This window comes from Trachurus japonicus, chromosome 17 (genome assembly GCF_045865225.1).
Source record: "Trachurus japonicus isolate A0001 chromosome 17, Traja_1.0".
NCBI lineage: Eukaryota > Metazoa > Chordata > Actinopteri > Carangiformes > Carangidae > Trachurus > Trachurus japonicus.
Window position 1 is genome coordinate 22,283,681 of NC_140923.1, and position 16,027 is coordinate 22,299,707.

The following is a 16,027-nucleotide window of genomic DNA, read 5'->3' on the forward strand; positions in this document are numbered from 1 at the left end:
TTGAGGGTTTATATCATTATATTATTGTTTGATATGAACTGTTTTTTTTTTGTTTTTTTTCAGACTTGTTGCCCTGCTGGGGTTGTGAGTAGCTGGTAGCCGCTGAATGGGCAAAGTTTGGCAGACCAGGTATTTTAAAGTTGTGATATATGCTGTAAATATTTTTATGGATGTAATAAAGTATTGAAGGTTTGTATTTGTGTCTCTGCAGAGAATCAGCGGAAAACTGAATGCACCAGGCTACTGTTACCACTTTATCTGTGTGTAGGCAAATGCATAATCCTTAGACCATAAAGTATTCGCCATTGGGTGGAAACATTATGTGTAAAACCATTCCTTTATTGAATTAATTTAAGACTTTTTTTTTTTTTTTGTTTTTACTAAAACTGACTAAAACTAGACTAAAACCTTGCTAAGTTTTCGTTGACTAAAACTAGATTAAAACTTTCACATATAGAAATGACTAAAATTGACTAAAACTAATAAGTATTTTCGTCAAAAAGACTAAGACTAAATCTAAAATGCCTGCCAAAAACAACACTGGGTGTGATGTGGTTAAAATGTTTGCAGTGAAATTGAGTTGTGTGCAAACCTTAAGTGTGTTGGTGTGTAAACCTTTTGCAGTGTTAAGAGTGGTTTGTTAAACGTAATCCTGGCCTTACTAGTGATATTGATGACGTAAACTGAGGAGACACAAGTGGGCCTATAACCTGTCAAGCAGAACCCTGTAATAAAACTGTCGATCTTTATTCCCTGGACTGTTATCATTTTGCTAATTAATTACCTGGGTCATTATCAAAATACGGTGATTTTCCGAGTCAAAAAAGTAAAAAAAAAAAAAAAAAAATTAATACAAATTTAATTTAGTGGGAACTATTTATGAGCATGTTGACCAATTGCCCTAGCATTTTGGTGGCCCTAAACAAGATTTTTGTTTGTGGCCCTGCACTCTAAGCGCAAACACCAAATCACATACACTGCTTAAAACTGAATACAGACATGTTTGATAGACAGATGTAACAATACTCAAGTGTTGTATGTCTAATCTTCTGCTCTAAGTACACTGAGGCCAATTTGTCCTAGAACACTGTATAAAGAAATAATTTAGGCCAAATTTTCTGAAAAAATTTCAATCCCTTGTGAAAACACTCCTTCAGTCATGAGAACAAACTCTTTTGGTGCTTGAAATAGGATATGAATACAGTAATAGATAAGTGTAGAAAACAAGTCTAAAATGAAATTATATATAAAAATGTTGTCATTCTGGCATTCTATTTTCTATTCTGGCATTCTATTTTCACCAAATGTCTTAAATGTGAGATAAAAGAAGCTGAATATTGACTTCAAAGCTTCATCAGATTTTTTGAATGAGAAATTAGCTTTTTTTTCCTCTTCAAACAAAAATATTTACTAAATAAACGGAAAACACACAATTTACATTGTTCATATAATGTGTGTTGTCACTGTGGGCTCTACTTTCGTGAACTAGGTGCAGGCGGACCGGATCAGGCCTGCGCCTCGCCTTCGCTTCGGCAACGGGGAGTGGTTAGGAGCAGATTGCGATTTTCCTTCGAGACGCAGCGGAGCGCATCCCGCCTACTTCCCTCCCACCGGCGCAAATGGCATAGAGGGAGGAGAGAAGGCGTGGAGTGGGTTTGACACAGCCGAGTCAGATCTTCACCAATCAAATGAGCTCCTCTCCTCGCCTTTAAATCCGCCGCGCGCGCAAGGCGGACGTTTGATTTCACCGTGGAAGAGAAGATTTGAATCAGCACCTACAGATTACAGCATAGACATTCAGCACATCTATATCGATTGTCCCACAGATCAAAGGCTGCACAGATGAAAGATGAGGATGGATTACTGCTGTGTTGACACTACACGATTATCTGCTATATTTATGTATTTACTTATTGATTTATTGAGCCGCATCGTCACGCGACCATAACAAATAAAACTGAAAACAAATAAACTATCATCTCTCACAGCAAACCACAATCAGCCTGGCATCATAGTGAGCAGATATTAACATCTCCATCTCAGGTAAATTCTAAAGAAAAAAGAAAAAGAGAGACGCTCCGTGATGCTTCCGTTATGCGGGGAGCATACGTCAGTCCGACTGCCCACAAGTCCGACGGCTCATTTCTCCGACTACCCATTCTACAGTGTTGAGGTTAGGTTTAGGGTAAGGTTAAGGGTTAGGGCTACTTAAGTCGGAGAAGTGGGAGGTCGGACTGATGGACGCAAAAATAAAGAAATGTATGGTCGGAGTCGGAGAAATGGGTAGTCGGACAGACGTCATGCGCCCCCGTTATGCACATCTGTGCACACGTGTTTAAATATAGGTTACTAAATATGAGTGTCTTTATTAATGGAAAAGGGGTGTGTGTGTTTTGTTTTTTGTTTTTTTTTACTGGGCAACAGCTCTCAATCTGTCAGAGCAAGTGAGACGGGAGGAAACTGATGTTCTGGTCCGGTCCAAGCTGGCAGTGTCCGGTCGCGCGAACAGACCTCACGGGCTGATGATGCAAAAGTAGTCTGGGAGGGAGGAGGGAGGAGGAGGGAGCAGGTCTATCTATCTATCTATCCTATATTTAAACACGTGTGCACAGATCACAGCATAAACAAACAGCTGTGCTTAACAGAGGCATTTCAGTTTTATTTGTTATGGTCGCGTGACGATGCCGCGCTGGCCCCTAATAAATCAATAAGTAAATAAATAAATAGCTGATCATCTGCAACGGCACAGTGTGTAGTGTCAACACCTGCTCTTGGGACATCCACGGCTGTCTCAGTCCCTCCCTGGTTTCATCTGTGTTAATTCAGTCAGGCTGAGTTTCCATTACGCAAGCCTTTGATCTACCATCAGTGTGACGGGACAATCTATATAGATATAGGTGTATGTGCTGATTCAGATACAATAAATAGGGGTTATTGTGATGATTATTATTATTATTGTTGTTAATTGCATTTAAATGTGCCTGGAAGTGTGGAAATCTGCCTGTGAGGTCTTGGTGACGTGTCTGCACTGCGCGCTGGGCAGTCAAATTGCCACTGCGCTGGCTGCGCTTCGCCTTGCGCTGAGATTAGACCAGGTTGGAGCTGGCGAGCTTTCGGCGCACTCTCTGCGCGGTCTATCGGCAACAAATTGTCACTGCGCCACGGCGAATCTGTCGACACCTCCCCCTGCTGCGCGACCACTCCCATCTCAGCGCACAGCAGTCTGCCAATTTACCGAATCCGCTGCGCACCTTGTTGCACTGGACGATAATACCACTTCGCCAGCTGCGTCAGGGCTCGCTTCGCTGCGCCACCCTGAGTTGCGCCAGGAAAATAGGGCCCTGTGTCTGTGCTGTGTGAAAGGTAAAAAAAAAAAAAAAGTATAAGAGCTCAACAGGTCTGTATACAGAGCTGGAGCTGAGTTTAAGTCTGAACTTTCTCATATATATATATATTTTTTTTTTTTAAATAATCATGCTCATCAGATGAGTCAAAACTTTCAGCGTCTGAAGCACCGTCATCACTGATTCTCTCTCTCTCCTAACGATTTTGCGGGTTTGAAGCTTCACCGTTATTTTAATTGACAGGTTCGGTCTCCTCTGCCGTCTCTCTCCATGCCAGCCGCTGTAGCTAAACCATGGAACTAAAACTGTGATAGGAAGGACCTTAGTGATCCCAGAGTGCCAATTGGTTGGCCGAAGTTGACTGACAGGCGATTCAACCAATCACGTATGCTCAAGTTGACGGACAACGGATTCAACCAATTACGCACAGTGAGAGGGGGCGATGCGTGCACTATGCTCTGTTATTGGCTCTCAAACCCTGGCTGTGAATAACATAGGTTGTCGAGGGTGGGTGTATTTGAAAGAGGAGAGCTATGGCGTCATATTTTAGTCATAAGTTGAGCGAGCGATAAAACACACACACGCGCAGATTATCTTATATCACACGCGCAGAGTTAACTGCCGCGCGCACCTTTTTAGTCCTCGCCCGCACAAATTCAACAACCGAGAACGTACAGGGAGATGCGAGCGAGTAAAAATACACAGCAAGAGCTTAAAAATGCATCGTGATGTGTATATTAAACTCTACAGCACGCGCACAAGGAGTTGCTTTGCGCGCGCTGGGTTGTTGCAGCTCTCTCCCTCTCTCCCTCTGTGCGCTCTGCTCGCTCGAGTCACAGACTTTTGACAGTTTGGGGCGGGACCAAGGGGCAGCCTGGCCCTCTTATGATTGGTCACAACGGCAAACAGAAACACACCCCCACGTGGGTGCCTTTTCTGTTTTTTGCTGATGACAGCTTCCGCCACAGACAGGAAGTTGTGTGTCAGCGGCAAGTTGGAAGCCTGGTTGGAAGCAGAAGAATCAAAACAACAGGAAGAATTCTCCTGCAAGAAATGAGAAAATGACGGACCCTAAAGAGGTGAGCTATTGTCTAACGTTAAAATGTTTTGCACAAAGTTGTTAATTTTTGGCGCTGTTTGTTTCAAGTAACGTTACGTTAATTTCTCCCTATTTTCACTAGGACGAATTGCGCAATGTGGCCCTTAATTTGTTGTCCATGCTGAGAACTGCGAATACCACAGCGTCAAACAGTAGGCTATGTATCATGAGTTAGTTCAATGTTTACCAAACGTTTTCGGGGACCCACTTTTTAAAAAATGACAAACAATGGTGACCTATAGGCCTTAAATTGTGAAACAGCAATGCATGAATGAACGTTCCTGACCTTGTTAATTGCCATTACTGTATCACTGTATATTATCCTGAGTAGTTAAACCAGCAATTTGTTTTGGTAATATGTAAACATGTTAAATACTTTATAAATGTGACCAGATATTTATTCAGGTGGACTTAATAGGCTATCTCGTTGTTTTCATGCCCTGTCATCAGCCAAATGATAGACATATTTTGAATACTTGCATTTTGAATACTCTTGTTATTTCATTTGAAAGATGTACTGAAGTGTGTCTTCAGAGTTAATTGCAATCTTTACTAGCTTGCCAGCACTATACAACATGGGTGTAGTTTCATTACATTGTGTTTTTCCTTGTATACATATCTATTTTATTGCATTTATTATGGAAGTTTTGCTTTCATCATACAACCACAAATTAATTTAGCCTGTAACAGTTATAGTAATTACAAAACATTTATGGATTAATTTGAATGTATTGTTAATGAAGTTCAGGGTCAGAGTGCTGCACAGCAGAGGTCGGCTAGGGGCAGCATGCAGGACTCACCCCAGGAACCACCAGCAGCGACTGCCGTTCAGAGAAACATGGCCAGGTTTGGTTGTTGTTCAAAGGATGCATTTGGATCTCCATTTTTAGCCAAAGTGCCTTTAAATTTAGTGTAAAATAAATTAAATGAGTCTCTGGAATTGTCTTTTGAATATTGTCTGTAAAATCAGTGGGAAAAACAACACATATGTCATCAAGAGCCCTCTTCAGTTGAGGTCTTGGATTCATTTTAATTTCTACACCCTCTCTTTCAGGTGTTTCCCTGGACTGTACAAAGACAGGCAAAATGTTAGGCCTGTATCAAAATTATCAAAAAAAAGGCTAGGGACAAAAATTACACCAGTCCAGTTTTTTCTTTTGCAAAGCTCCTCAGACAGGACTCCCAAACCGTCTGAGGAGCTTACACTTTTACAGGCTGGGTTGGGAAGGAGGACTGTAAATATCCCAGAGGACGCCAGCCACAAAGAGGTATGGGACCCGGTATGACACTGTTGATAAAGTAGCATGTGGGGTAAAAATTTAAATTTGCACAACATATCAACAGCCCTTACTAAAACAGAATATCCAGTAACAAAACCATTTCATTTAATCTAGGAATGCTGCCATTAAGCATAATAAACAGATTTATCTTGTGCTCATTGCTATGATAAATACTTGCTCATCTTTCTTACATCCACAGATTACAAACATTCTTTGTGAAACGTATCCAAAGATGTGCGATCTGGAGGGGGCCTGGATGCTTCACAAAGCCATGGGTAAAATCCAAAAGATAAAACTTGACCTTTTTTCTAAGCGAAGAAAACATATTGATTTTTGAAAAGTGTGATTGTTTAAGCAGGGCGTTGACAGTGAACAGAAATAGTTGTTTAATATTTACACCCAAATAGGAGGCTCAGGTCAACGAAGGCTTAACCTTGTGTCGCCTGAAGAGGCAGGATACACAGGGGCCAATCTTGTGAAGACCTGGGGAGGCAAGAGCTGCCTGTACATAATGCCCATCCAACACACACTGGATATTACTCCCCTACCCTTCACGGCTCCAGAGTTTCAGGCCATGCCAAAAGCCCGCTGTGTATCATGCCAGGAGTGTGTGCCCCTGCAGCTCCTCAGCCTCCACATTGAGACATGCACCCAGCCTAAAGGCAATGATGAGGTATAGCTTGCTCACAAGAGACTATAACATATTTATGTTCTTTCTCTCTTTTCATTGTACTTGTTGGTGTTGTCAGCATGTAATCTCTTAAATTCCACACCAACAAGTGGATGGTGGGACCATGTAAGCTTACCAAACATGCTATTAATGCACTTTGTAATTCCTCTGCCTTATGTTTACTTTTATAGACCAAATGTGATGATGACATCATCAACTTGGATGCTGAGGATGCTGAGGTTGCGGTAAGCTATCAAGACAAATCTTACTCAGGATGGAGGTCATATATAGTATTTCATATTATTGAGACAGAGATTTATGATTTAATTACCAGAAATGTATGATATTAATGACCCAATCATGTCCTACAGGTGTCCAGTGATGTGCAGTCATCATGTTTGGAGCAGAAGGTGAGCAGACTGCAGTGCTTAATCAAATGATTTCTGTTTCATTCTATAGGTGGACAGTTTCTGAGATATGATGTTTATGACCCAATGACATTTTACAGGTGTCCACTGATGTGCAGCCAGCATATTTGGAGAGCGAGGTGAGCAGACTGCAGCGCAAAAACAAAGGTCCTCTGTTTCATTTGAAATAAAATATGTTATTGCATTTATTCTATAGGTGAATTTTCTATCCTTTATTTTTTGTGTTGTATACCCCTGCAATCGTGAAAAGCTATTTTTGACCACTTTGGTCTGCCTGGATTGTACAATTACAATATGTGCAACCACCAAGCACCAAACATGAAATACTACTCATTTTACAGAAAGTAAAACACTCCCTATGTACATATTTCTATTTTTACTTTACTTTTTACTTAACTTACTTATAATAAATAAATGTTACTTACACTTCAGCTGTGTCTAAACCCTCCTCAAAATGCCTACCTTCTCATCCATAGGCTAGAGTTAGGGTTCAAAAGTTCTTACATTTTCTTGGCGTACACAACAAGTCAGGTAATCAAGCGCATGTAAAACCTTGGTATTTAAGAAATAATTAACCAGCAGTGACAAGATCAAGACTCATCAAAGACCACAATGTTGTATCATACCTCTGAAACAGCATTGCAATGTTTCCTTCATGTCCTTTTTTGTTTTTTAAATAGGTACTGTAAGTTATTTCTTATCTTCATAGGTTGCTTGTCCAGTGTGTTGTGAGCTATTTGCAAAGGATGACATTCTTATACATGCCAGTGTCTGTGGGGAGAGGTAAAAACTATTTCAAATTAATTTTTGAAACAATAATTTTAGTTTTTTGTTACAGGGTTCCAATGGTTATAAAATTCATATAAAAGTGTGCAATTAGATGACTTGTTTCCAGGCTTGGTATTAACAGAATGTTCTTGGCAAATGTTTTTAATATATAAATGTTTTTGGCTATTGTATCTCTTCTCTTCCTCTCTCCTTACCTCTTCTCAATTCTTTTCTCTCCCTGTCTCTCTCTTCCCCTCTTCTCTTCATCTCACCTCTTCTCAGTTCTCTTCTCATACTCTCCTCTTTCTCTTCATTTCACTTTTCTCCTCAATCTTCTTCTACTCATTTCTTTCCCCCTCTCCTCATTACTTTCACTCCTCCTCCTAATCTCATCTCCTCATTCACTTTCCCTTCTGCTCCTTATTCCTCTTCTCCTCCTCCTACTTCTCCAATAAGAGCCTCATTCACTAGCTAAGGACCACGCTGACACACGAGGGTTAAATTTCAAAGTTTTATTAACAAAATGATAAATGTAAACATAGGTTGCACTTGAGACGTCGTCGCCCAAGCGGTGGAGACTCTGTGTGGGGGTACCGTCTCCGGCGGTTCGTGCGCCTGGGCCGAGGTTAACCCCCCTGGACCTGGAATGAGAGAGGGATACTGAGTAGACATGGGATGAGAGAGAGATGCTGAGTTGACCTGAAACGAGAGAAGAGGGTTAGAGAAAGGGAGGGAGGGAGGGGTGATGGTTCACTGGCTAACAGAGTGAGAGAGAGGAGGCACGGCTTAAGTAGGCTGGCAGGTGATGTGGGAGTGGTCAGACGTGGTCCTGCTCCTGAACTTAAGTTGACTCCGTTAACTTTCATTTCACTAGCTAAGGACCACGCTGACACACGAGGGTTAAATTTCAAAGTTTTATTAACAAAATGATAAATGTAAACATAGGTTGCACTTGAGACGTCGTCGCCCAAGCGGTGGAGACTCTGTGTGGGGGTACCGTCTCCGGCGGTTCGTGCGCCTGGGCCGAGGTTAACCCCCAAAGAGTCACGAAGAAGTGAGACACAATCGCGAGTGTGCTTGATGCAAATCGCTCAGGTTGCTGCGGATGTAGGTGTGGTAGGCTTGGGAAGACCATCGTCCTAGGATCTGTATGGTGTGGTCGGAGAGTCCTCGGCTGGAAGCCGTGGATGCCGCGCCGATACGAAATGAGTGAGGAGAGTAGTGCTCCGAGGTTATGCCGGAAGTGCGTAGGTTTTCGGTGAGGAAGAGTGGATCGTGAGGGGATGCCTGTGACGCGAACCTGGAGCTAATATATTTGGTCAGTGGTTCGTATGGGCTGAGATAAGAATTGAGGCGGAAGATGTAGATGGGATAGGAAACTTGGAGTTGATCGGTTTTACTTCTACGGAGAGTGTAGATTAGGGAGTCGGAGGTGTGGATGACGAGGTCTGCTAGCCGGGGATGTTGGGAAGGACGGAAAACGGACGTGGTAGGGGCGAATTCGGAGCACCGGAGGAAGCCGAAGAAGGCGAGCAGGAACATGGATTCCAGTGTGGAATCGATGGCGGGAGATAAGTACCCGGAACGGAGGGTGTGGATGCAGCGGGTGAGTAAATCGGAGGTGAGAGGCAAGCGCCTCGTGGGACCGACTGGATCTTGCTTCTTTAAACCTTTGAGCAACATGGTTACGTGGGGATGCGTGATTGCGGGGCAGTGGAGACCGGATATGAGTTTGATCAGGAAATTAATTCCTGATAGATAAGTGTGAATGGTGGCGGTCTGGATGTTCCGACTGCTGTGTACGTGCGTGATGAAGTTGCATATTGATACGACGTCCAGGGATGGGAAAGGTAGTTGCAGTGAGGTGTGATAGGCTTTGAAGCAATTCCAGCCGGTCATGTAGGTGGACAGAGTACTCGGTGAGACGCTGTTGATGATTGCTTCGCGGGAGGCTTGTGAGAGAAGCATTAGCTGCGGACTCAGCTGAAGATTGTTGCTGAAAACGGTGGGACTGGCGTTGGGTGAAGATCTGAACCGGGGGCCGCAAGCCTGAATCTCTGAAAGCGGAAACGAGACAAAGCGTCAGCTATATCATTGCTGTAACCGGGGATATGAACTGCCCTGAGAATGAACTGATGCTGAGCTGAGATCAAAGTGAGTCTGCGCAGGAACGGCATGATTGTTAGAGACTGAGATCGGCCTTTGTTAATGATCTCGACCACTGCTGTGTTGTCGGTGTATATGAGAATAGATCTTCTAGCCCATTCGTGCCCCCAAAGAATGGCCGCGATGACGACGGGATAGAGCTCGTGGAGGGCAGACGAGGGTGACCGCGAGCCGGAGTCAAGAGCGGAGAACTCGGGAGGCCAGGGTGAGGCAAACCACCTTCCCCCGTAGTAGCCGCCGAAACCCACGGAGGGTGCGGCGTCCGTGAAGAGCTGGATGTCTTCCGGGTACGTCAGGAAGTCGTCGTAGAAAAAAGAGATGCCGTTCCAGGATGACAAGAAATGCCGCCACACTTGCATTTCCATCTTGCAGGCGTCGTCCAAGACGACCCTGTCGTGCAAGGAGGGGACGGCCGCGGCCTTCGAGAGGAGATGAGAGAGAAAAGACTTCGCCTGGGGGATGATATGGATGGCGTAGTTGAGATGACCCAGAAGAGCCAACAGCTGGCGTTTGGTGCACCTGACTGCGAGGAGATAGTTAGAGAGGAGTAAGGTGATGCGCTGCACCTTCTCCTGGGGCAGAGACGCCTGGAAGGAGACGGAGTCCAGGGTAATGCCGAGGAACTCGATGGAGGTGGCGGGCCCCGATGTCTTCTCCTCGGAAAGAGGCACGCCGAGCTCCGAGAAGGCGCGGACGAGGGTGGAGAGCCCAAACATGGGCGGAGAAGCCGGAGGACTGACGACGAGAAAGTCATCAAGAAGATGGAGAATGTACGGGAGTTTGAAGTTGTTGGTCAAGATCCAGCAGAGCGCTTCTGAAAGAGAGTCGAAGATCCGAGGGCTGCTTCTGCAGCCGAAAGTGAGGCGAACGGAGAAATAGTAAGCGCCCCTCCAGCGCACGCCGAAGAAGCGCCAGAAGTCAGGATGGATAGGAAGGACCTTAAACGCACTCGTGATATCGGCCAGGCGCCGCGGCCCGCCAGGCGGATGAGAGACATGGCGTGGCCGATGGTGGCGTACTGCATGGAGAAGTCGGGCTGGGGGATGACGCTGTTGATGCTGGGCACCTGCGAACCGTGCGGAGAGGAAAGGTCGATGATAAGTCGCTTCTTCCCTGAATACTTTCGAGTAGCCACGCCCAAGGGGCTGACCCGGAACACGGGAAAGGGCGGAACGATGAAAGGACCGATCATGAAGCCCTCGCTAACTTCCTTAGCCAGCAAGGAATCCACGGTGGCAGGCTCCGCGAGAGCAGACCGAAGGTTGAGACTGATATGGGAAGCGTCGGGGAGAACGTCGATGCCGGGGTGAAAGCCGTGAGTGAAACCGTCGAGGAGGAAAGTTACGAAGTCCCTGTCAGGGTGAGATTGCAAAGCCTCGGCGAGAGCCTGTACCTTAACGGGCGTGCCGAGGTGCCGTGCTAGTCAGTCGGCGGACGTGGTCGGGTTGTGCGGGCAGGAGGACCTGGCGTGGGCGCCGCCGCAGAAGGAGCAGACGTGGAGAAGGCGGCAGCTGGAGAGAGAGCAACCTAGGTGGTTAAAATTGTTGCAGACCATCCGTCCCGCCTGGTAAAGGATCGGTCTCCCCCTTTTGTCGACCCCTTTGGGCACGGGAACGAGGACGCCGGGGCGCTGGATCAGAGATCTGGGCATGATTGGAGGCGGAGGCGCGGCGGGAGACAGACGGTCGGGGCCCGCGAGGCTCCGTGACAAAGATGCGCGGGGACGGGGTGGAGCACCGCTCATGGTGCACAAAGAAGCCGGGTGCGAGGGGGCCCCGCACAGTTCACAGCAAAGGGAGGTGCGGGCAGCGAAGATGCGGCAGTACAGTTCGGAGTCGAGAGAACCCCAGTAAGTGCCCTGATTAAACTGTTGGATGCGGCCGGTGGCTTGGTTAGCGAACTGCACGTGGTACGCGTAGAACCCCGTGCCCCCGAACCAGAGGGCGATGTCGAGGATGATGGAGAGGTAATCGTCAAGCTCGGCCCTGCGGGACGGGAACGCCGAACAAAGCACGTCGCGGTAGAGCGAAAAAGCAAAAGCGAACTCGACCGGCGTCAGATCCCGGGACCGAGAAGGGTGAGCGTGACGGAGCGGCGCGGGACCGGCGCCGGTCTGCACCTCCCTAGGGAGGCTAGCATCGACGGTGGAAGGGTGGAGCAACATGGCCAAATCTATGTAGTTACCGGACAAGATCTGGTTGCGCAACGCAGCAGAGACCGGGGAGGGGCGGGCGACGGAGGAGGCCGGCTGGACGGCCGGCGCCGCTGAAGCTAGGGAGTAGGTACCGGTGGATGGCGGGAACGCTGTAGAGAGAGGGGGGGGGGTGCGGAGGGAGGGGGAGGAAGGATGGATGAAGGGACGCTGCCGGAGCCGGAGCCGCCTGGGGGTGGCTAACGGCTGAGGGCAGGTGCACACTCGGGTGAGGGGGAAGGGGAGGGGGAGGGACGGATGGTTGGAGAGACAAGGCCGGAGGACCGGGTGGAGCAACAGCAGAGGATAAAAACACATTTGGGTGATGGGTAAGGGGAGGGGGGGGGAGGGGTAGGGAAGGGTTGCAGGAGAGACCAGCGGGAAAGAGAGGAGGAGGAGGACAGCCCACCTGATTATCCAGCGGGGCGCCCTGGACGGCCGGGGAACGGGCAGCGGCGGACGAAGGAAGCACGGGTGCAGAGCCGCTGAGAGCGGCTGAAGGAAGGGAAGAGGAAAGGATGTCAGGGTGAAGGGATGCAAGTGCAAGGGGGTTTTGTGCAGCCTGCGAACACAGGGATGAGAGGAGAGCCGTAATGGCCTGGGAGAGGACAGACACGGGGGGAGCAGGCACGGGGGGTGATACTACCTGACCGCTGGGCGGTTGCAGCTCCGTGGCGTCGGGCCCGACGGCGGCCGGCTCCGGCGCGGCAGCAGAAAGCGCGGGACCAGCCGGCGATGCCCCGGAGCGGGGGAAGGAGCTGCAGAGGTGAGACAGCCTGGACTTGTTGTCGCTGCGGTGGAAAGGGACGCCCTTCGTCTTCAGGAAGCGGCGCAGCCGAGCCATGGTCCAATCACGGACGGGAGTTGCCGGCCGAGGACGCCGAAGCCGGCGTGGCGGAGGAGACGCGCTGCGTCGAGGGAGAAGCCCGGGGACGGGGCGCCGGGAGCGGCCTGAGTGAGGGGAAAGAGGGCGGCCACGCCGCTGCCGAGCGCGGTCCGCGGGCCCCGGTGCCGGTGAAGACGAGGCAGGAGACCCGACGGGAGTCGGGGGAACCACGGTGGGGGAGGCCACGTGGCGGGGGACGCTGACGACTGAACGCGGGCGCGACCGCTGGGACGGACAGTCCCGGTCCGAGTCGGAGCGGCGCCCCGCGGAAGGGGAAAGGCTGGCCTGGAACAGGCCGTCGTAGAGGTCGCTGTCGGAGCTGTGGAGATGGAGTTCGTCGGCGTCCATGGCGGGCGACTAGACGAGGTAACGAGACTTTACGTAGCTACTTAACTATACTCTGCGGAACGCGAGGGAAGCCGAGCGTGGAGCACTGACCACTCGTGATGGTTCACTGGCTAACAGAGTGAGAGAGAGGAGGCACGGCTTAAGTAGGCTGGCAGGTGATGTGGGAGTGGTCAGACGTGGTCCTGCTCCTGAACTTAAGTTGACTCCGTTAACTTTCATTTATTGCACTCCATAATCACCATATAGGCCTATCTATTTTAAACTACTTAAATTTACCTAAGACTGTTTTAAATTTTGACAACTGATAGATTCAGGTTATGCTTTTAAAGAAATTGAAAATGCTATTATATATTTACAGGGACACAAATGAAAGGTGCAAATATCTGTGAGGACACCCATGACCACTACAACAGGTATGCAGTAGTATTGAGTTTGTTATGTGACCTGATGCTTGTCTTGGCTTGTGCTTGTGGACCTGAATTGTCAATAATATTGTCTTGATATGGTTGTGTAGTGTATCAGTCATCCTGATGTCACTTGAAAAGAAAGTTGACCAGTCCAAGACATTCAACATCAATGTTACAAGGGAGGACCTGTATCAAAGGGGGATGAAACAGTGGTCCAGGCAAAAACAAGCCTCCCCAAAGAATCGGCTTGTGGTTTCTTTCATTGGAGAATATGGAATTGACCAAGGCGCTCTTCGTAAAGAGTTTCTTACTGGTATGTCTTCCCATCAAGGCTAAAAGAAGTAATGCAATGCAAATTTAATAAATGACCAATGTGAAGAATATCTTGCATTTGACAGAATCAGATTTATTTGTCATTACAGAAATGGTGCGTAGAATCGAGACACATTTCTTTGAAGGAAATGGTGAAATGGGTAAAAACCCTAAATACAGTATATTAGACTTCCAGGACAACAAGTTCAAGTATGTGCTATAGTATGTGTGTGTCAAAAATACAGTTTTATTATGAAATCGAGTAGAAATAATACACAAGATTACAGTAATGTCATGTTGATCTAAATTGTTTGTGTCATTGTCAATAAGGACATGTGGGGAGATTCTGGCTACTAGTTTGGTGCAGGGGGGTCCTGCACCAAACTTTCTCACAAGATGGTCCTATCATTTCTTGTGTCATGGGGAGATGGACAACAATGGTGTGCCTGATGAAGCAACTGCTCCGGACATTAAAAACCTGAAGAAAGAGGTATTTGAAACAGTTTTATAGATGCATAACTTTTCCATGTCATGTTAAATTTATCAGAAAATGTTTTTCTACTTTGTCAGTAACATGGTTGAGTTTGTACTTCCAGGTTGAAAATGCAGAGATCGAAGCACTGATGGAACTATCAGATGCAATTGTGGCATGTGGCTACACAGGGCCAATAAAGGTTGACCGCAAAAAGGCCATCATACAGTATGTTAACACAATATTTAAATATTTGTCACAAAATGCTTCAGTGTTAACATTTTTACTCTGAGTAAATACAGTCATTTTTTCTTAATATTTATTAGTGCCATCGCTTTGCATGGACTGGTGAGGCTGATCCCGATACTGAACCAGCTACGTGAGGGGTTAAGGCTCTATGGATTAGATGAGGTTTTGGCACACCACCACCAGATGTGCCAGCAGCTCTTTGTTCCTGGCCTTATACAGGAAGTCAGTAATATGAATGAATATTTCTTTAATTAAAATAGTCAGCACATTGATTTTCTCTTATTGCTTATTCCACATTTTACTTACAGCCACCTTCTGGTATTGGTGTTAAAAGAACACCACAGGCAGCAACATACAATCAAGTATACATGTAAATCTGCAATGTGCAAACCTCACTGCACCTGTGACCCGAACATGTGTAATTCTTCCCTCTTAAGGATTTACCATGTTGTTTCTCTTTTTAATTTGTCTCATTAATTTAGGTGGATTCAGGCTTCCTTGTGCGTGCTCTATCTCCTGATTTCAGTGAGGAAGGGTCTGTGAGAAGGCAGCGGGAGGTGAAAGTTATCAACTTCCTGCAGGATTTCCTGCAAAAGCTGGAGGACAGAGGTAATAAACTGCATAGAGTTTAGAGTTTATTTATTTAGCACACAAATTTCAATGGTGCAAGGAGGGAACGAAGCCGGTTGGCTTGTACATAGGTTCCACCCCTATAACAAATTACAACAAGACAAATTTCAATGGCTAACAAATAAACATAAAAAGGAGATAAAGTGCATACATAGTCAATGTTATATGAGCAAAAGAAAACAGAAATGAGAAAAAAATAAAGAGATAAAGTGCAAAGTGATTCGTGTGAATAATAATAGCTATGTTACAAAATGACATGTGCATAACAGAATGTATCAGAAAGAGCAGAACTGAGAGTCACCATGACCTTAAGATAGTTACACACAGAATTTCACTACACATAGATCATGTGACCATAGGCCTGCACATCAGCACACGTCAGAGCTCACATAGACCAATCACAGTAGTACAGGCCTTGCACGCTGGGAGGGACCAAACCCACAGTGTGTCAGACTGAACAGAAACATACACAGATCAGATCATGCTCAGCTCTTCCTGGTAACACTGTCTTTGTGTGCTGTATGATCTCCGCTCTCTGCAGACTGCGATTAAATACTTATTTGATTCAACCTTCGCCTCCTCCACTTTGTGTCTTGCCTCCCGACCCGGGGGAGATCCACACGAGCGGATCTCAACAAATGGGGGCTCGTCCCGTGATAAAGGGAGAAAAGAACAAGTGGATGGACCATTCGACCTAAAAAAGCTTTTCTTCATGGACAGAGGATAAGGACACAAGCCGGCACATAAAAGGTACGCAGAAAACCTGTTATAACGAAT

The 16,027-nt window shown here is 46.7% G+C and overlaps 1 protein-coding gene and 1 long non-coding RNA gene across 2 annotated transcripts; both read left to right on the forward strand.

Annotated features, from left to right (window-relative positions):
• The first annotated feature begins 6,142 nt into the window (after positions 1 to 6,142).
• LOC146970619 (uncharacterized) lies at positions 6,143 to 7,608 on the forward strand. The gene is made up of 5 exons (XM_085805934.1): positions 6,143 to 6,396; positions 6,585 to 6,638; positions 6,765 to 6,803; positions 6,902 to 6,940; positions 7,531 to 7,608. Exons 1-5 carry the CDS (start codon positions 6,235 to 6,237, stop codon positions 7,606 to 7,608), a joined length of 372 nt encoding a protein of 123 aa, XP_085662060.1. The 5' UTR covers positions 6,143 to 6,234.
• Positions 7,609 to 14,034: 6,426 nt separating this feature from the next.
• LOC146970620 (uncharacterized) lies at positions 14,035 to 14,573 on the forward strand. The gene is made up of 3 exons (XR_015038010.1): positions 14,035 to 14,103; positions 14,230 to 14,389; positions 14,496 to 14,573. It is a non-coding gene; the product is annotated as an uncharacterized LOC146970620 (long non-coding RNA).
• The last annotated feature ends 1,454 nt before the right edge of the window (positions 14,574 to 16,027 follow it).